The sequence below is a fragment of the Pleurodeles waltl genome, chromosome 12 (assembly GCF_031143425.1).
Source record: "Pleurodeles waltl isolate 20211129_DDA chromosome 12, aPleWal1.hap1.20221129, whole genome shotgun sequence".
Taxonomy (NCBI): Eukaryota; Metazoa; Chordata; class Amphibia; order Caudata; family Salamandridae; genus Pleurodeles; species Pleurodeles waltl.
In genome coordinates, this window is record NC_090451.1 from 692,683,935 (window position 1) to 692,704,866 (window position 20,932).

Genomic DNA, 20,932 nt, shown 5'->3' on the forward strand with positions numbered 1-20,932 from the left:
ACACAGACAAAATCTGGATCACGGTCAGACTTCTTTCTCCCACAGGAAGGGCACTTCATAGAACTGGAACGCATTGTGAAACAATTGCCTCATAAATGAGGGTAAGATAGGTCATCTTGATCAAAAGCTGTGAAAAATGTCAAAATTACTTAAGAAATAAACTATTTTAAAGTAAAAACCGTCAACAATTTGGAAGAAAATCTCCCAGAAGTGTTCTAGGATACATTCATGATCAGCCACAATAAAGAACTGATGCTTGCTGGGAGAGGAAAGTAGCAATGCTCTTTTATGTCCTGATGCATTTTCACCTAGCAGGCATTCTTTTTCTTAATTTTGTGAACTGAAATGCACATTTTTAACCTGGTATATTAAAGTTTTCCAGGCAGTGCAGCAAAGTAGGTGCCAATTGCAATTGACTGTTACGGTGAGACAAATTCAGCAAAAGCATTCCTGTTAACTCTATGAAGGTAACATATAATTAATTGGCTATAAAATGCCTGCCTCCCATTAAGAACTTTTCTACTATATCTGTCATAGATCCGTCCAATATCTGTGTAAAGGAAGTGTTTACGAGGTTCCCACACCTTGACAGGAACATTCTACATTTATGACTTCAATAAGGATACTATGGGGCAAAAGTAAGCATAAGCCCTGGATGTTGGGTTTATTGATCTCCATGTGTATGTCAGTCCCACTGTTGCAACATGTTTCCTGCAGTTTTGTTGGCTGTACCTGATCTGTCCATTGCCCCTTCACGCTTTGGGAAAAATCACCCTCTGAGATTGTCCTGTGCTCATCAAATCACTGCAATTTATGTAGCACCCTGTTCATAAATTTGTCTTACTCCTGATGTTGCACTTAGATCAATCCTATTGTGAGGCTATCGTCACCCACCCAACATTTCCTAAAAATGTAGTGTCCCTGAATATTGAACATGTGCTCATACATACTCATTCCTGTCAAGTTCTGCAATGGTACTGCACCCCACAGATTTCAGTTGTTGCTGTAGCATGTATCTGGGTCATGTAATGTCTGGACTTCAACCTTATTGAATCACCCCTCTTCAGGTGTGTTTCCTCTAGGAGAAAAACTTCTGCCTTTAGTCCTTCCTACAGCATTGCCGACTCTGCCTGGGAATTTACCCACTCACATTATATAAACCTTGACTTTCCCGTAACCATGCTACTTTCCTCCTGTTTCCTGACCCAAAACCAGTTTGTGTGTGTTGTGTCTGCGTTCCTGGGATCCTAATTTTACCCACCCCCACCATAAACGGTATCTGCACAAAGTGTCTGAAACATGAAACATCTTAAGTTCAACAACTTTCCTTACAAACCAAATGAAAGCTTAATTGGATGACCATGAAATCAATAGGCACTAACAATCTTCCCCTCAATGTCTGGCAAGGTACAGCTAGGCCTTCACTCCATATCAGTGTATTACCATGTCCCAAGGAGAAATATTTTCTCGCAGCTTACTAACCCTTCTGTTGTCCAATTGTCACTGTCTTTGTCTATTTTGTACTCTCTCCTGTGAGTGTTAGTTATGAAGACTGATCATTTTTACATTCCTTGGTGGTGACCTATTTTTTTTCTGTTCTGATTTACAAATACAGCTCCCAGTTTTATGGTATTTATTCTTTTAGCATTTCCATCTGTATTTATCCATATTTATTTTTAGGCTATCTTATTGGTATTTATCCATATTTATTTTGCGTTTTGAGAATGAATGGAGCCGTACAATGGTAGAGTTCCACATTTATTTAATTCTTAGTTGTCCACACATAAGTGGATTCCTGTTGCGTTTTAGCAAATTAAGCATCCTCATATAACACAACACTACACCCATAGGTGCATATTAGCGTTATACTACAAATATATGCACAATCTGCCCAGCTTTTGCCTGAAATTCCTGAAAGACAGCATGGAGAGTATCTAATGGGAAGCACAATTTTCAGTATTTTTCTACTTATAATAATAAATACAGAAAGGAAACACATTTTTTCTGTGTTCATCTGTAAAAATCTGTAAAACTGAAACTTGGATCCCTATTTATAAAGCGCATGGGTGCAGCACCGGGGCTTCCCAGCATTAAAGTGAACAGATGGAGCATCAGAATGGAAAAATGAAATAGCCTAGTTTCCAACAGCTTTCTAAACTTCTTGAATGAGGTATATACTTTATGTTTTGGAGGGAGAGAGTACCACAATTTGGTTCCCTAAAAGGAAAAAGAACATTCTCTTTTCCTGGCCAGTTTAACACAGAGAATTGCGATAAGATTCTGACTACCTGAGCGTAGATTACGGTTAGAGGTGTATGCATATACATCCTTTCTGTCATTTTTAGTTTGATTGGCTGAAATTCATTAGGAAGCTTGACACTAGGCATGATTAAGATACTCAGTCGAAGATGTCCTCCCCTCAGGCTGGGGCGTAACTGGATTTTATACTGGGTCCTGCAGGAATGTGGGAAGCCTGAGAGAGCACGTGAAACTATTTAACGTTTTGAAGGGACTGCAATTTATAGCCTATGACTCTGAAAATGTGGATACATCATATTTTCTTCCTGGTCAAGCTATCACCAAAGGCCTAATTTGACATCAAAATGCTCCCCTGGTAAAGTGCTGTGCAGCATTATGCATTTAGGAGTTGAGGGTAATAAAATAACTATACCAATGAAGGAAGGCATAATTTGGTTAAAGATGATAGTGTGTTACTGAGAATCAATGGCTCGGAGAGAGTGAACGACTGTCTTTGTGGGTATTTGTCACTGCTGCAACCCCAGTGAAGCAGACTGCAACAGCCATGGAACCCTCTGTTAAACCTGCAGCAACCATCAGTGTCACACACCTACCTTGAGGACCACAAAGAAGGTCAACATCTCCAGGCTGGAGAGTCCTGGATGGGTCCACTGCAGCCAGGTGTGGTTGTATGTAGGGTTGGGTGGTTGTCTGGTGCTATTTTGCACTGATAGCTCTTCAATACCCCAAGTTACATTGTTGAAAAACGTCTCCAAATGTTCCTTCATTGAAAGCTAAGTGGGAAAAGAGAGAGAGTCACATACCCACATGAAGCAGTGAAGAACATCCTGCTGCCAACTGTGGTGAAAGAAAACATATTTACTTATAATCTTAAATTTCCAGCGTGGGAATCATGATTGAACTAACAAATGTTGACTATCACCATTCGTGTGTCAGAAGCACATTTATAAAGAGAAACTCTACTTCCCCAAAAATCTCTATTTTAATTATGTATGGATTTATCCAACAGGGAATATTCACCTGGATTCGTTTTTCCTCCCTAAATTAGGATTAGGAATAGAAACTATGCTCGGATCCGAACACTAGAGCTAAACTGCTCTTTGTAATGTGTCCCTCAGGGAGTGATGTGGAACAGAGCGAGGCTTACTCAGGGGTGCGGGTGGGTTAGAAACTCAGGACTCCGCAAAGCTCGCTAATAGACTTGCAGTGTTTTTATTCTTAAAAAGTAAATAATTTAATGTAAATACAATTAAATACTGGATACAAATGTACTCAATAATAGTCTGGTCCCTGTAGTCGCTCCTAAATTAGAGATCTGTGTAAAAAGGTAATTGTGTTGACAATGTAAAATCCTTGATTGGTTACTGATCTGACGAAGCATCAGTTACCCCAGTGAAGATTCTCAGCCCCCAAGGCCAAGATTACCTGTTGCTGACAGATATTTACCCTTTGCTCCAGAACCCCGCCTCCAGCCTCACATGCATTGCTCAGTACCAGTTCTTGTATTAAACCAAACACTGCCTTCAAGCACACGGTAACACACATGCTTCCTGTGTTTAAAAGACACCTTGATACACACACACACACTCAGTATGTGTGCAGGGGTTGGTGCAGACAACCTCCTCTTTGGTTAATTTCTTATTCTTCGGAGAAACTGTACCAATTGAGAAACATGCAGGTACATTAACAAGGAAGCTCTGGAATAGGCATTATCTACTTCATAAAGTAGCCACGAAAACGAGAATCCAATAAAAATGTATGCCTTATTGAAGAAGCATAAAAGACCAGAACTGGACAGACCTTTTGTGTTACCACATGCATTACAATGTCGCGCGTTTTCAGAGGCTGTGTCTGGAACCTGGTGAGGCAGGAGCCAAGCCCCCTTGCCTATTGGCTGCTGGAGTTGGGGGCGGGAGCAGCCCCTTTAAAAACTACTGCGCGCCCGCTGCTGCGTGTCGCGCGTTTTCAGAGGCTGTGTCTGGAACCTGGTGAGGCAGGGGCGGGAACCAAGCCCGTTCGCCTATTGGCTGCTGGAGTTGGGGGCGGGAGCAGCCCCTTTAAAAACTACTGCACGCCCGCTGCCGTGGGACGCGCGCGGGACGCTCCCGGGCAAAGCCCGGGCCAAGAGCGGGTCCATCCTGCGGCCGTCAGCGACCAAAATATATCCCTTAATTTTTGTCCCTGGGTTTGCCTCTGCTTGCCGTCAGCAGCAGGGGCCGAGGAGTTTACAAGCTCTATCCTCGGCGAGGGGCTTCTAGTAGCAGCAGGTGGGGCCTGTAGGCCAAGCACGCTACCAACCTAGAACTTACCTGAGGCTCCCGGAACTAAAAAGGAAAGATGGGCAGATGGTGTGGGTGGGTTGGGGGGGTTTGGGGGGGGGGGGCGGAAGCAAAATACAGGTCTAATAAAACCCTAGACGGCTTTTTACAAAAGGCCGTTTGAGCTCTTGAAAAAGAAAGAGCTGGTGCAGCGTCGCCTAGCTGTCCCTTCCTCTACAGTTACTAACCCAGCCTGTGTCGGTTCTGCCTTACAGCCCCCCCTGCGATCAGAACCGCAGGCTGTACCAACCACCCCTCTCTCCTCTCCCTCTAGAAATTCTCAGGAGCACCAGGGCGAAATGTTAAATGAATCCAATGCCCTTGCCGAGGCAATCCCCCTGACTCGGAGCCCTTCTAAAGGAGGGTCTTCAATCATTGCTGATCCCAATACCAAAGGAAAAAGGAAAGGAAGGGAGCCCATCATTAAAAACAAACGAACCAGGTCTTTGAGTACCCCTAGTAAGGACATGACTTTAACTACCATACAAAACACTAACGGTCGACAGGCAAATGAGCACATTAGGGATCTTATAAGAGAAGAGCTTTCTAAGATACTCCTTCCCATTGTAGCTCGTCTCCAAACAATAGAGAATAAATTGGAAGATTTCATTAAGAGCCAGCAACCAGTACCTCCCCCAATTGTAGAAACCCAATCCTATCCCTACCATTCTCACCTTAACCAAGAGCATGCTAACGTTAGCAGACCTCCTGCCCAAATGGGCAAGAGCGTTCTTCTCCCTAAAAACCAAGACCGGACCAGTTCTGTTAGAGTAGTCAACATCTAAAAAAACAAGCCTTCCAAGGTTTCATCTCCCCTTTTAAAAGGAATTGTTCTCCCGAACAATATAGCAACTAACACTGGTGAACCCCATTCCACATGTGACCATCCTCCAATAGGCCCCCAGAAGAGGGGCCAGACTACTGGTCCGACTGGATTGAGTGTGTTGCATCTCCCACCGGAGTCATGCCCATACGTTCTTGTTATCACCAATGTACCTGAACTTAAAACTAAAATCTCTGAATCTTTTACTGAACTTAAAACCAAGGTCATACATTGATTGCACGTTAATGCGGGGCTTGCATTTTCAATGATACCCTCGATACTGATGGTGAGAAGGGTAGGGTGGGTGGGATTTTTTAGGAAAGATTGGCACAGGAGATTGTATTGTTATCAACTTCAACTCCCCTGATTTTGTACATCAGCTCTTCTCAAATGCTAACAGACCTTATCCCTTAGTAGGCAAAGTTTCCCTGTGCAGACTACAAGTGTTTTATCCCCCTTCTCCACCATCTGTGAACAGGCAATTGCCATTGTTGCATAGAGTCTCCCCTGATATCCAGATACAGTCTATCCCCGAACTAGGCCTTAGAAGCCTTTCGGCGTCTCTCTCTGAGATAAATTGACTAATTGATGGTTCTTGGGGAGTGGTTTTGAGCACCCTTGAAACTGAGTACATCAGCCATCCTGCCCCTAGTGGTTTTACCCCTGTAACCCCATCGATTCTGACAGACCCTGACAGTCTGGGAATATCAGAGAATATTATACATCTAGCCAATAAGGAGGGGGTTTCATTTCCGACAACCGCTCCTAGCAATTCTGGGCATACCCGTCTGGATAACTCACCAGCTATGAATACGACTGGTGTAGTATTTAGTGAGGCGCTGAATCCACAGGGTGACAAAGACATGGGTCACTGTATGACTGTGGGGAATAGTACGGTCCTTAGCTGTATTTCCTCTTGTAGGAATTATTCCCCGAAAGAAGTTGGGCACACTAAAACAAATGATTTTGATAGGATTCTTAGCTGGAACATAGCAGGGCTGGAAAGTAAATTGCAAAGCCCGGGATGGGGTCAATTTATTGACCAACACCAGATTTGTCTATTCCAAGAAACATGGGCATTGGGACCTAGACATAGATTAGGCTTTAAAAGCTATTGGGTTGCAGCACGCAAGTCGTCCTCTGGGAGACCATCGGGAGGGCTACTCATATGGTTAAGTAGTTCTCTTAGGTGTAAAGTTGAAGCAACAGACATGGGATGTCCTGATTTACAGGCCTTACTAGTAACGATCTCTGAGGAGAGATCTTTACTGATAATTAATATCTATAATAGGAGTGTGGGCAGCCGTTACGACTCTGATGCTCTGCCCATATTGGATAGCTTTCTTAAAAATAATTCATCCCATTTTATCCTGATTGGAGGGGACTTTATTGTTACATTTGAGCCTGATCCCTTGGTCCAAGAGATGTATCAAGAAGAAGACGCTTATTGGGGTATCCCTCAGCTAGCTTCCAACAAAAGACCGAGACTGAACAAAACAGCGCACCTAGTGGCTGATATCACACTAATGCACGGTCTTCGAGCTTGCAATGGTCGCTCCCGTTCAGATATTAATTTGCACCCCACTTTTAGGCGTGGAGGGCACAGGAGCCAGATTGACTATATACTTCTAGACATTCGACTGTGGGGCCACATGTCTGACATGAGGGTACAGGAGCATGATGAGAGTGATCACGATCCGTTGATTCTATTGACTAGAGGCCTCTTCCCTTCGCTTGAAGCACCCCATTCCAAGGCTTACGCCAAACAGCTTGCCCTAACAAATAATAGACGTAATATAAAATGGGAGTCTGTTATTTCATCCCCTGAACACCTTACATCAATATATATAACCTGTTAGCTAACCAAATGGAGTGTATGTCTCGATACAATGAGGACGGTGTGGGTGACAGGCTTTTAGCAGCCCATACTGAATTGTTTAATTCCTTAAAGTATCTCTTCACAAAATAAATTATTAGTAACCCCAAGAAAAAGTGCTGTGCACAGTGGTTTAACAACTTATGTAGGGAAGCACAGCTCAACCTATTGAAAGCTCTAAAAGAAGGCCATGTCGAGTCCATAAGAAAAGCCAGGAAGGATTATAAAGAAGGAATGTACTAAGGCACGTAGAAGCTGGGAAGAGGCTAGAGGGGCTGCTATCCTGGAGACCGCCAAATCTAACGATACTTCCAGGTTCTGGAAACTAATAGCAGATGATTGTAGAGATTCTGCCTCTGTACCTGGCACATCAATTCTTTCTGCAGTATGGGTTGAGCACTTTGGTCAATTATATGATGGACCATCGTATGTATCTCTAAGGTCCCTCGATGCTCCACCCCGATCACATTCACTCTAGTTGAAACAAGAGCCGCAATAGACTCACTGAACTGGGGAAAGGCCCCTGGCCCTGATAAGATTCCGGGCGATTTATATAAGACAAGACCTGACATATGGGCACCTTATCTTAACCTAATCTGCAATGCAATTGCAGCGGGAGCCCCTGCCCCATCTTCTTGGAAAGGGGCTGAGATAGTTCCTATCTTTAAAAAAGGTAGCCCCAATAACCCTGCCAATTACTGACTGATCTGTCTCCTTGACAATTCCCAAAAAATCTATGCAAAACATCTTTTGTCTCACCTCGATGAATGGATTTTGGAGTCTGAAGCTCTATCTAATTTACAAGCAGGGTTTAGACCTGCTGTGAGTACTATAGACCAAGCCCTGAGATTCCTGGCAATTAAATGGAAGAACGTGGACCTGGGGGGGAGGGGAATTTGTATGTGGTCTTTATAGACCTTAGAGCTGCATTTGACTTGATCCCCAGGAATATGATATGGTCAACACTCTCCAATATGGGGGGTTCCATCAGGCCTCTTGAAACTCATTACCCGACTTCATGATAATACCTACGCTCAAATCAGACGTGGTAAGGAGGGTGAGCTGACAGATCCTGTAGCCATCAAAAGAGGAGTTAGACAGGGTTGTGTCCTGGCTCCTACTCTTTTCTTGCTCTACATAAACAACTGTATACATTATTTAGAGAACTGCATAAACGACTCGCCCAAATTGGCTGGAAAGAAAATCCCATGCCTGCTGTACGCGGACGATACAATCTTGTTAGCTAAATCACCATTGGGAATTCAAAATCTGGTCAACCAATTTTGTGCCTTTTGTAGTGACTATGGGCTGGACGTTAATGCCAAGAAAACGAAACTTATGATATACAGTACCTCAAGAAAACGATCCTGTGCCAGAATAGAAATGAACTCAACCTTGCTGGAGAAAGTGGAAGAGTTTGATTACCTGGGCATCAGACTATCGACCGCAGGTAAATGAGAGGCAGCTATTGACAAAGTGGCACTAATCATAAGTCAAAGAGGTGGGGCCCTAGTACGCAAGTCTAGAAAGGCTCCAAGTCCCCCCCTGAATACAATCGCGGAGATCTATAACGTCCAAATCCGTGCTGCGGCCTTGTATGGAGTGGAACTTTGGGGTTTGCACAGAAGATTGAACATTCTACAAACCAAAGAAAACCATTTCCTTAGACAGGTTTCTCGGTTAGGGATGGGCACACCAATGATCCCTCTCAGGCTCAATTTAGGGTTAAATAGCATCAAAACATAGCGGGCCTGAGGCCACTCTCTTACTGGATCCGTCTATGGAAAACTGTTTAACTTGAACCATTCAGGGTGGCAATAAGAGAGCTCTTAGCCCCTCCCCAGGGTCCGGAAAAAGTCCTTTGGCTGAAGGAGATGAAGTCTGCCTGGGTCAAAATAGGATTCCCTCATTATTGGAAACACCCTGAATTGATCCCCAATAATGCAAGGCAACTTGTTAAAAGAAGATACTGGGAGAAAATCAATGAAGATTCCCTGCATCATAATGAGGTGGGCAGGCTAACAACAGAATTCCTCCAACTTAAACATGAACCCTGGCCCGAGAACTTCATGAATCTTCCTATGCCTCCATATGCTCGTGCCTTATCTCTTCAGCTAAGATATGGTACCCTGCCTATTACCAGCTACACGGCTCGCTGGTCATCAAGCAACTCTTTAACTGATAGATGTATATTTTGCCTTCACTGTAAAGAAACAATCGAGCATATGTTGTTCTTTTGTCCTATATATAAGAGCCCCAGAGTGAAGTGGATTATCCCCCTCTGTAAAAATTTACTATTGCAGGACAGAGCCAACGCCACCAGAATATGTAAATACGACACATCCACACTGGTTGCTACCTCAGTTACCAAATATCTATCGGAGGCCTGGTTTATTCGTCGTAGGTATATCTCAGCAAGGTCTCTTAAGTCGATCAGACTACTGCCCAAAGAGGGAGACGTTAACAAGACATATTCTTCTCTGCCTCCTACCTTTTAGACGCGTCATGCAATCTGACATTGATGTGAATTTTCTTAATTTCTATGTGGTATCTTTAGGAATCGTATAAGGAACTCGGGGCCTCTTGTATGAGTAACAGAGACCATATAAGTCCATAGAGGTGATCTTCCACTCGAAATTTGCCACGCTACCTGACAAACCATTTTATATAAGGAAATTAATTTTATTAGCTCATAAATTGGCTATGATATTGAATAAAGTTTTATGGAAGGTAATAGCTATATATTTGCATGATAATCATACGTTTTTTTACCATAGCTTTTTATCTCATTTATGTCCTATTTACTGCATTTTAAGTATGATTACAACCTCAGTTTTGAGGATTTTATTGTAACATTTTACTCAATTGTGGAACCTATTAGTATTAAGTATGACTGTTATTACGAATTCCAACGGTTTTAATCTACAATGTATGACTGTTATTGTTGAATTTTTCAATGGTCTAAACTTCTAGACCGAATGAACTTAAATAAAAAAATAAAATTACAATGTCTAATTCCATCAAATATATCGCTAGCAAACACTGGTGTATCGTACACTCTATCATTTATTCCTAGCACAACCAGTGTTTTAGTTAAAAGAGAACTCAGTCTCAGTAGCCCCTTAGTACACACCGGACCCAAAAAGAGTGCCCATGGCAGACAGTCTTCCACCTTATGGGTTTTACCACCACTGACAGGAAACATGTCCTGTGGCAAGTGTAGTACATGCTAACTTACTATACCAACCAAAACCACTGACTTTGGCATGGAGGCCCCGGGACACTCATGAAACATACTAACTGCAACTTGAGTAATATAAAATACATGATCACCTGTCAATGTAGACTAAAGTGTACTGGAATGATCACCCACTAGGGTAACACATCTGTGAACACAAAAGCACTAACAATGTAAAAAACTGTCAACACGAATGACAAACCATTCTTGGAGGCAGGACACAATGAGCGTGATCCTTATAGAACAACTATCTTGTGAGACACCTGACCTGAATCGGTTACTAGACAGAGAACAGCGAAGCATTTAACGACTGGGCACTCACACACATTAGGGATGGATAATGAGATTGCGTGCACACTGATGAATAAATAAATGCAGTATTTTCCAGATAATCGCAGAAGCTTTTGCAGATTTTAACTCTATCATTCTGGATATTCGGTTTGTTACATTCTGTGACTCCCTTTGAACATTTAGGTCCCCTCTTTCAGCTATATGTTTCCCCAGGTCCATGCATTTTCACAATAATTAGTTTATTTCATCTTTGCTTCAACATCCAGCCATAAAAACCCAAGATTTTTATTGTGAAACACGATTCTTCTGACAGTTGTAGGATAGGAGCAGGCCGCTTTTCTATACAAACATAACTGTGTTCTATCCTTTTGATTCAACCTTGTAATGTACTAGCACTTTAACCAAGAAATAAAACAAGGATGATAAACCTAGGACAGTCAGAAGCAGCCGATTTTTGTTATTTATAGGCCATGCCAGGGTTACGTATTGCGTTCTGTCACGCAATGATATCACAGCACCCACGCACAGGTGAGTGGGCGAGTGCTTCGATATTTAGATGCTAGATCTTCCTTGATTTCCGTCCACATCCAGGGGCTCGAGAACAAGAGGCGACGAGCTGGGAGCTGAGGCTTGATTAAGTGAGTTTTCCTTTCCCGGGGGTACAATCTTGGGTTTCTCTCAACTTAAACCAGCAACCATTGGGCAGTACTAATACTTTCTTTCTTAACTATGTGGCATATATATATATATCTCTTCAGAGTTTGACTACAGGAGACTTACCCTTTGATTGTTGTTCACTTTTTCTTCCCTGGTCCAGACTTCTCAAATTTGGGGCTAAATAAGTAACCCCAATGCTTTTACTTTATTTTTCCCTTATTGTGAGTTTTTGATATTTGTTATACAAATGAAATCTTGTTCATTCCTTGTTTTTTTAGGTTGAGCGTAGACAGTGCAGATACGCTGTCTTTGAAACATAATGTATTCCCTCTGTGGGCTTTGTACACACCCTGCTTTTTATTGGTTGTTTCACCTGCCTTTTGAAATTTCTTTAGTTTTGTTTTGTTTACATTTGTCTTGTCCTGGAAAATGCCCCGATACATGGTTCATTTTGCTGTCAGCCATATGTTTTAGTTTTTGCGCACTACTTTTTTGTTTAGCTTGTGTCGCCCATGACATTGGGGCTGGACTGTTCCCATGAGGAGCAGGGTCAAGACTGATTTGCATATGGCTGGGTCCAAACTGGAATGGCATGAGCAGCAAAAAAATGATGGATTAAACCCAGATCTGTGACTGGGGGTGAGTGTTTGCATTGTCAGCACTCCGTCCATCATCCTTTTTGTGTTGCTACCTTCTTCCCTTCCCTTCCCTTTGGGGACACCAACAACTGCTCCAATCATTGACCTAGCCTGACCTCCATCACCTGCAAGATTGCTGCCCCATGCCTAAAACTGTTGACCCAATGTTGTTACAATACGTAGGGCCTAATTTAGTGTTTAAGTTCCTTTTAAAAAATATCTCTAAGCCAGTGACAATACATGTCCTCCTGGGCACTCTCTGAAAATCAAATAAAGAAGATAGAGAACCTCCGAGACTTTGGCATAGCTGCGTGGACTAACATGAACCTAGTATTAGTATCCACATATCTCAGTGATGTCCTGTGCATCTGTTGACTGGCTAAAACCTTCACTGCTCTCAACTGGAGGCATGGGAGACTTCATTTAGGAGAAGGCGGCTGAGGTTTAGTTTTCAACTGAGGTTTTACAGAAGGGATGTGATGGTGATTGTTCTGAGGGTATGGCCCCCAATAGTATACCTGTCTTCTCCGAGAACACTTTTTCTGGGTAATGAAAAACCATGAGGAAAGGACTTTTAAGTCTAGATTAACCTGGCTTTAATGTACGTACATGTTCAAGTGAATCTTAGGAATCAATGATTTACCCCTGGGTCCTTGACTATGATTGCCATGAAGACGAAGAATGTGTCAAAGTCAATTAATCCTTCCTGTGCAATCACGTGACTGGGAAGGCCCACCATATTAACAATGACATCCTCAAAGTTGACAGTGACTGAAGGTAATGGGGATAGTGACCATGCTTCTCTGACTGCCCTTATCTGCTCTGAAGGACTAGAGGTACCCCATAGGCAGATATGGTGGCTGGATACCTGAGCCAGTCTCTTAAGTTCAATGCTGTTTCTAGTAGTGTTCAATCGTTCCGCAAAGTGGGTGCCCGCTGTGTCCTTTAATATCTTATGGAGATTTTTTTGGGAGATGGTAGGCACATAATGAAAAAGACGTGAGGCTTCTTCCCCAAATCCTTGCTCCCACAGGAGGAGCGTTTCACAGAAGGAACATTTCAAAGTGATTAAGGGCATGCTAGTCACTGAAGGGCAACAAGAAAGTGCACCAAAAACAGAATAAACTAGGTTTTTACCACAAAACATGACAGACAAATGTGGGACGCACTAATCTATTTGAGTGAGGTCAACATTCTAGAAAATATTGGAATTTCCCTGCCAGTAAAAGGTGAAAAAAGAACACAGCTCAGAGATTTTTCTTATAGGGAGTGTATAAATGGAACAATCTTCAACTACCTCTGCCTGCATTATGGCAGTGTGGAGCTGAAGACTTCTTTATCAGAGCACTGTGCAGTGTAGCTCTTTTTACATCTATCCTGCAGGCAGCTTTAGCTGTCTTTTGTCGAAAACCTATTGTCTCTTATGAATTAAAATATATACAGTCCAGGAAGTACGAGCACCAACCTGTGGAAACAAAAGCATAAAAATCCAATTCCTATGACGTCCTGGCTCTACTGCATTCCCAATCAGTGATTTTTAAGTCATTCTTATCGGTTATGAAGAAAAGACTGTTGTCATTGGTAGCTTTCCCATTGTGACCAATGGGACAAGCCTCGTTGACGACTTTCAAGAGAACATAGTTGACAATAATGCTGATGATGACAGCACCGTTGATGGAGATACCATAGTTGATGACAGCACCTTTGACACTTTTGCTCCAGCCACTTGGCAGCACTGACTTCGTCATAGCTCACCGTTCCTCCTCTATTGCTCCTCAGTCCCTTACACTTGTAATTTCGAGCAGAAGCTCGAATTTGCTGCAGGAAAGCTCCTTTCTTAGCACATGCTTCCGCACATATTTTACTAATTTCTTTATTTACCAACCCATGATAGGCGCCCGTCACCTCTGAATGGTAGATAAAAAAAACAATACTGGCTGCCTCATGCTATTTGCATACTCTTGTGTGAGGACATATACGTTCATACACATCATTGTGGTTTTTTTTCTTTTCTGAGCCATGCTGTTCAGCATCAGCAAACAATCATTCTTCATTTTGCTGGAACTCCAATGGCAAAAGCCATTAGCAAAGCCAACAGGTCAGCATTACTTCTAAAACGTGTGACTCATTGGGTTTTCCAATGCTTGTTTAATAATGCTGCTTTTCTGTAACCATTCTATTTAATTTCTTTCTTCCTGATCTTTTATGTTAAAAAGTCAACCTGAAAGAATATTTTGCTTTTAATTATCCTATTGTTTACATTTCGTTTTCTAATTGTCTTTCTATTTTTTTTTTTAAATAACAGTAGTTAAAGGTGCCTGTTACAAAGGCATATATGTAAACACATTTTTAGAGTAATTTACCTAGAAATGGAGTTATAATAGTTATGGGAAATAAAAAAGATTCCATGATAGAAAGCAATACATTTTAGTTAGATGCAGCTCGGAAAGTAGAGATCATTGAACTTCAGGCAATGTGGAAATATGTAAAAAATTAAAATAAAATGGGACAAAGAACGTCACCTCTGCTTACCCGAGACGCAATGTACTGCCCAAGGCCATGTGGGAAGGTAATACTTGATAGAACTAGCGCAACAAACCCAGCATACAAGATTTTGCTGTGGATACAAACATCAAACACACTTGATATAATTTATGTGGGTATAAACTTGAGACACAGTTGAGACAATGTTTTTTTCACCAGGGAGTTTACCCAAAATTTACAAGGCCCCAAATTAAACTAAAATCACTGGGCTTAGGAGAAGTTATTCAAGGCATGATCCTCACACTTGTGGACTCATTACAAATTCACTGAATCATTATTAGACAAGCAAATACAATTAAAGGTGATCCGTCTCTGGGGTCAGGTTTCCTGGGAGAACGATCCAGAGGGACTGACCTAGCACACAGAATGCCCATCCCTTCAGAGATCTCACAGAAGATGTCATGTGTATAACAAAAATAAAAGTTTGTGCAGGAACAGTACGATGCTATAGCTATGCATGTGTATGTATCAATATACATATGAAGCATGCATGTGTAAAGAAAGGCATAAATTACATCAGATAAAAAACTGGGGTGTGCTGCACCGTGGACATATGACAGCTGCCTTTGTCTGCGTTGACCTCAGCTCTGTAGCATAGAGCAGAGGCGGTTGTGGATTACTGGCAGTATCTTGTGGGGGAGAAGGATTAGTTACTTACCTGTAAATCCTAGTTCTCTTCCAGGGGTATCCTCATCAAAGTCATAAACATTGAATATTCCCGCCCTTGTGCGGGGACCCCGGAGCATATATATATAAAATACATACATATTATCATGTGTAAAACAGCAATGCAGGCTATAATCATAAATAGGCTAAAATGCTTTATTTCTATGCAAGTTTTTTTTTTTTTTTTTTTTTTTTTATATTATAAAATCACAATAGATCATAAATATCTACCTAAGCCCCAAAAACTGGACTTAGGGAAGTAAACAGCAGTAAATATCAGAGAAAAATAGAAAAAACCACATTGAAAAACAATGAAGCATTCTTAGCCAATAGGCTGCATGCAGGTTAACACAGGAGAACCATAAAAACTTTGGCACCGTGCTTTTAAGACCCTGAGCACCTCCAGTATCCCACGATGCCTCAGGGGTGAAGGGAAGGTGACAGTTGGTTCACAGTTAGGTCAGTACTTTTTTACGGTGACAATCTGTGTAACTGATCAGAAAGATAATCTGTCCTGCACTTCTAGGAGACTTAAGTCCGGGGAGGAGGGTGGGTTGTTTATGACTTTGATGAGGATACCCCTGGAAGAGAACTAGGATTTACAGGTAAGTAACTAATCCTTCTCTTCCAGGGGATCCTCATCAATAGTCATAAACATTGTAAAGAAATGGCTCCCTGTTGCAGTTACCCCCCACTTTTTGCCTGATACTGATGCTGACTTGACTGAGAAGTGTGCTGGGACCCTGCTAACCAGGCCCCAGCACCAGTGTTCCTTCACCTAAAATGTACCATTGTATCCACAATTGGCACACCCTGGCATTCAGATAAGTCCCTTGTAACTGGTACTTCTAGTACCAAGGGCCCTGATGCCAAGGAAGGTCTCTAAGGGCTGCAGCATGTCTTATGCCACCCTGGAGACCTCTCACTCAGCACAGACACACTGCTTGCCAGCTTGTGTGTGCTAGTGAGGACAAAACAAGTAAGTCGACATGGCACTCCCCTCAGGGTGCCATGCCAGCCTCTCACTGCCTATGCAGTATAGGTAAGACACCCCTCTAGCAGGCCTTACAGCCCTAAGGCAGGGTGCACTATACCATAGGTGAGGGTACCAGTGCATGAGCATGGTACCCCTACAGTGTCTAAACAAAACCTTAGACATTGTAAGTGCAGGGTAGCCATAAGAGTATATGGTCTGGGAGTTTGTCAAACACGAACTCCACAGCACCATAATGGCTACACTGAAAACTGGGAAGTTTGGTATCAAACTTCTCAGCACAATAAATGCACACTGATGCCAGTGTACATTTTATTGTAAATTACACCCCAGAGGGCACCTTAGAGGTGCCCCCTGAAACTTAACCGACTATCTGTGTAGGCTGACTAGTTTTAGCAGCCTGCCACAAACCGAGACATGTTGCTGGCCCCATGGGGAGAGTGCCTTTGTCACTCTGAGGCCAGTAACAAAGCCTGCACTGGGTAGAGATGTTAACACCTCCCCCAGGCAGGAATTGTCACACCTGGCGGTGAGCCTCAAAGGCTCACCTCCTTTGTGCCAACCCAGCAGGACACTCCAGCTAGTGGAGTTGCCCGCCCCCTCCGGCCAGGCCCCACTTTTGGCGGCAAGGCCGGAGAAAATAATGAGAAAAACAAGGAGGAGTCACTGGCCAGTCAGGACAGCCCCTAAGGTGTCCTGAGCTGAAGTGACTCTAACTTTTAGGAATCCTCCATCTTGCAGATGGAGGATTCCCCCAATAGGGTTAGGATTGTGACCCCCTCCCCTTGGGAGGAGGCACCAAGAGGGTGTACCCACCCTCAGGGCTAGTAGCCATTGGCTACTAACCCCCCAGACCTAAACACGCCCTTAAATTTAGTATTTAAGGGCTACCCTGAACCCTAGAAAATTAGATTCCTGCAACTACAAGAAGAAGGACTGCCCAGCTGAAAACCCCTGCAGCGGAAGACCAGAAGACGACAACTGCCTTGGCTCCAGAAACTCACCGGCCTGTCTCCTGCCTTCCAAAGATCCTGCTCCAGCGACGCCTTCCAAAGGGACCAGCGACCTCGACATCCTCTGAGGACTGCCCCTGCTTCGAAAAGACAAGAAACTCCCGAGGACAGCGGACCTGCTCCAAGAAAAGCTGCAACTTTGTTTCCAGCAGCTTTAAAGAACCCTGCAAGCTCCCCGCAAAAGGCGTGAGACTTGCAACACTGCACCCGGCGACCCCGACTCGGCTGGTGGCGATCCAACACCTCAGGAGGGACCCCAGGACTACTCTGATACTGTGAGTACCAAAACCTGTCCCCCCTGAGCCCCCACAGCGCCGCCTGCAGAGGGAATCCCGAGGCTTCCCCTGACCGCGACTCTTTGAACCTAAAGTCCCGACGCCTGGGAGAGACCCTGCACCCGCAGCCCCCAGGACCTGAAGGACCGGACTTTCACTGGAGAAGTGACCCCCAGGAGTCCCTCTCCCTTGCCCAAGTGGAGGTTTCCCCGAGGAATCCCCCCCTTGCCTGCCTGCAGCGCTGAAGAGATCCCGAGATCTCTCATAGACTAACATTGCGAACCCGACGCTTGTTTCTACACTGCACCCGGCCGCCCCCGCGCCGCTGAGGGTGAAATTTCTGTGTGGACTTGTGTCCCCCCCGGTGCCCTACAAAACCCCCCTGGTCTGCCCTCCGAAGACGCGGGTACTTACCTGCAAGCAGACCGGAACCGGGGCACCCCCTTCTCTCCATTCTAGCCTATGCGTTTTGGGCACCACTTTGAACTCTGCACCTGACCGGCCCTGCGCTGCTGGTGTGGTGACTTTGGGGTTGCTCTGAACCCCCAACGGTGGGCTACCTTGGACCAAGAACTAAGCCCTGTAAGTGTCTTACTTACCTGGTTAACCTAACAAATACTTACCTCCCCTAGGAACTGTGAAAATTGCACTAAGTGTCCACTTTTAAAACAGCTATTTGTGAATAACTTGAAAAGTATACATGCAATTTTGATGATTTGAAGTTCCTAAAGTACTTACCTGCAATACCTTTCGAATGAGATATTACATGTAGAATTTGAACCTGTGGTTCTTAAAATAAACTAAGAAAAGATATTTTTCTATACAAAAACCTATTGGTTGGATTTGTCTCTGAGTGTGTGTACCTCATTTATTGTCTATGTGTATGTGCAACAAATGCTTAACACTACTCCTTGGATAAGCCTACTGCTCGACCACACTACCACAAAATAGAGCATTAGTATTATCTCTTTTTGCCACTATCTTACCTCTAAGGGGAACCCTTGGACTCTGTGCATGCTATTCCTTACTTTGAAATAGCACATACAGAGCCAACTTCCTACAAACATTGAATAGATTAGCAAGCCCATCCCTAAACTCTGCGGACTGTCCGAAAGAAGTGCAGGAAAGAATACATATTCATGCAAATAGATTTCTAAGAGAGGCCTGCCCCACCTGGGCATCCGCTCTTGCATCCGAGTCTAAACAGTAATGCTTAGTAAAGGTATGCACAGACTTCCATGTAGCAGCCTTACAAATCTCGGAAATTGGTACATTGTTAAGGAGGGCAGCAGTAGCCGCTTTTCCCCTTGTGGAATGCGCTTTTGGCCTAGCCAGTAATTGCTTATTAGCCAGTTGGTAAGTGTTAACAATACAAGACACAATCCATCTTGATATCGTTCGTTTAGACGCTGCCTCTCCTGTTCTTAAATGACCATAATTCAGAAACAAATGGTTAGAATGTCTAATCGGTTTTGTTTTGTCCAAATAGAATTTCAGCACTCTTTTTAAGTCTAAAGAATGCAATGCTTTCTCAGCCGGAGTCTCCGGATTGGGAAAGAAAGTCGGTAAAGATATAGTCTGATTGATATGGAATTCTGACACCACTTTCGGAAGGAAAGATGGGTGAGTTCGCAGAACCACTCTATTATCGTGAAAAACCGTGTACGGTTCTCTGCAAGACAGAGCCTAAATTTCGCTGACCCTCCTCGCTGAAGTAATGGCCACCAAAAAAGCCGTCTTCCACGTAAGGTGCTGTAAAGAGGCCTTGTGGATAGGTTCAAATGGAGGGCCCATAAGTTTTGACAGGACTACATTCAGTTCCCATGGAGGAGAAGGTCTCCGAATGGGAGGAAAAACCTTTTTCAAGCCTTCTAAGAAATCCTTGACTACAGGTATCGTAAAGAAGGATTCCTGAGAAGGCGACTTACGATACGCTGTAATTGCAGACAAATGAACCTTAATAGAAGATACCTGCAGACCAGACTTCGCCAGATGAAGCAAATAGGACAGTATGACATCCTCCTGAGCTCGTATGGGATTTATACCTTGTTGAGAGCACCAGATGTAAAATCTCTTCCACTTAAAAGCGTAAGAACGCCTCGTGGAAGGTCGTTTTGACTCTTTCAAGATGTTCATGCACTCCTGTGACAGCCCTAGGTGCCCATACTGTAGGAATTCAGGAGCCATGCTGTCAAGCTCAGAGAGGGAAGGTTGGGATGTAGGATTCTGCCTTCCATTCTGCTCAGGAGATCCGGTCTGCACGGCAAACTCCTGTGAGGTTTTTCCGATAAGTTGAGTAGATCCGTGTACCAGAATTGGCGGGGCCATTGTGGTGCTATCAGAATCATTCTGGTTCTGGAGTTGTAAAGTTTGTTGATTACTGCCGGTATGAGGGGAATCGGTGGAAAGGCGTAGAGAAATATCCCTGACCAGTTGATCAACAGGGCATTCCCTTGAGATCCCGGACGGCAGAACCTGGATGCGAAGTCTGGGCATTTCTTGTTTGCTTCGTCTGCAAAGAGATCCAACTGGGGTCGACCCCATTGACCGAAGATGTCCTCGACGACTTCGTCGTGTAGGACCCAGTCGTGCGCGTCTTCTAGATGTCTGCTCAGGAAATCTGCCTCTACGTTTTGCTGACCTGGCAGGTGTACCGCTGTGATAGACATTCCCCTGGCCAGGAGCCAATGCCATATCGTTTGGGACTCTCGAGACAGAGGTAGTGATCTTGTTCCCCCCTGTTTGTTCAGGTAATACATTGTGGTTGTATTGTCTGTCTGAATTAGGAGAGATTTCCCCTGAACCAATGGAGAGAAAGATTTGAGAGCCAGATGGACCGCTCTGAGCTCCAGTAGATTTATGTGATAGTTCTTTTCCTTGTCGGACCACAGACCCTGAGCTTGGAAGGAACCCAGATGAGCACCCCAACCCTGAAGAGACGCATCCGTTACCAGAGTGTCGGCTGGAATTGTCTGGTGAAACGGAGAACCTATCGACAGGTGAGGTCTGTGCATCCACCATTGTAGTGATTGAAAAGCCGCTGTTGGTAGTCGTACTCTGTCCTCCCAGCGACCAGTCTTTTGGCTCCAGTTGTTCTCTAATGCCTCCTGAAGGGGCCTCATGTGTAGCCTGGCATTCGGGACTATGAAGATGCATGAAGCCATGGAGCCCAGAAGCGATGTCACCTGACGAGCAGTAGGTGCATCGGCTGTTAATAGTTGTTGACACTTCCTGTGGATTGATAAAAGTCGTTCCTCCGAAGGATACACTCTTTGGAGCTCTGTGTTTAGTATAGCTCCCAGGTAGTGGAGGTTTTGTGTTGGAATCAAGGTTGACTTGT

At 43.8% G+C, this 20,932-nt stretch overlaps 1 protein-coding gene across 2 annotated transcripts in view; it reads right to left on the bottom strand.

Moving 5' to 3' along the window:
* Positions 1-20,932, bottom strand: part of LOC138266850 (chloride channel protein ClC-Kb-like) — a 436,514-nt gene that overhangs the window by 258,287 nt on the left and 157,295 nt on the right. For both annotated transcript variants that reach the window (XM_069215547.1, XM_069215546.1), the window contains exons 10-11: positions 14,633-14,717; positions 2,853-3,032 (exon numbers count right to left, since the gene is read on the bottom strand). In XM_069215547.1, the coding sequence (XP_069071648.1) occupies positions 2,853-3,032; positions 14,633-14,717 (265 nt within the window). The remainder of the gene's footprint in view (positions 1-2,852; positions 3,033-14,632; positions 14,718-20,932) is intronic.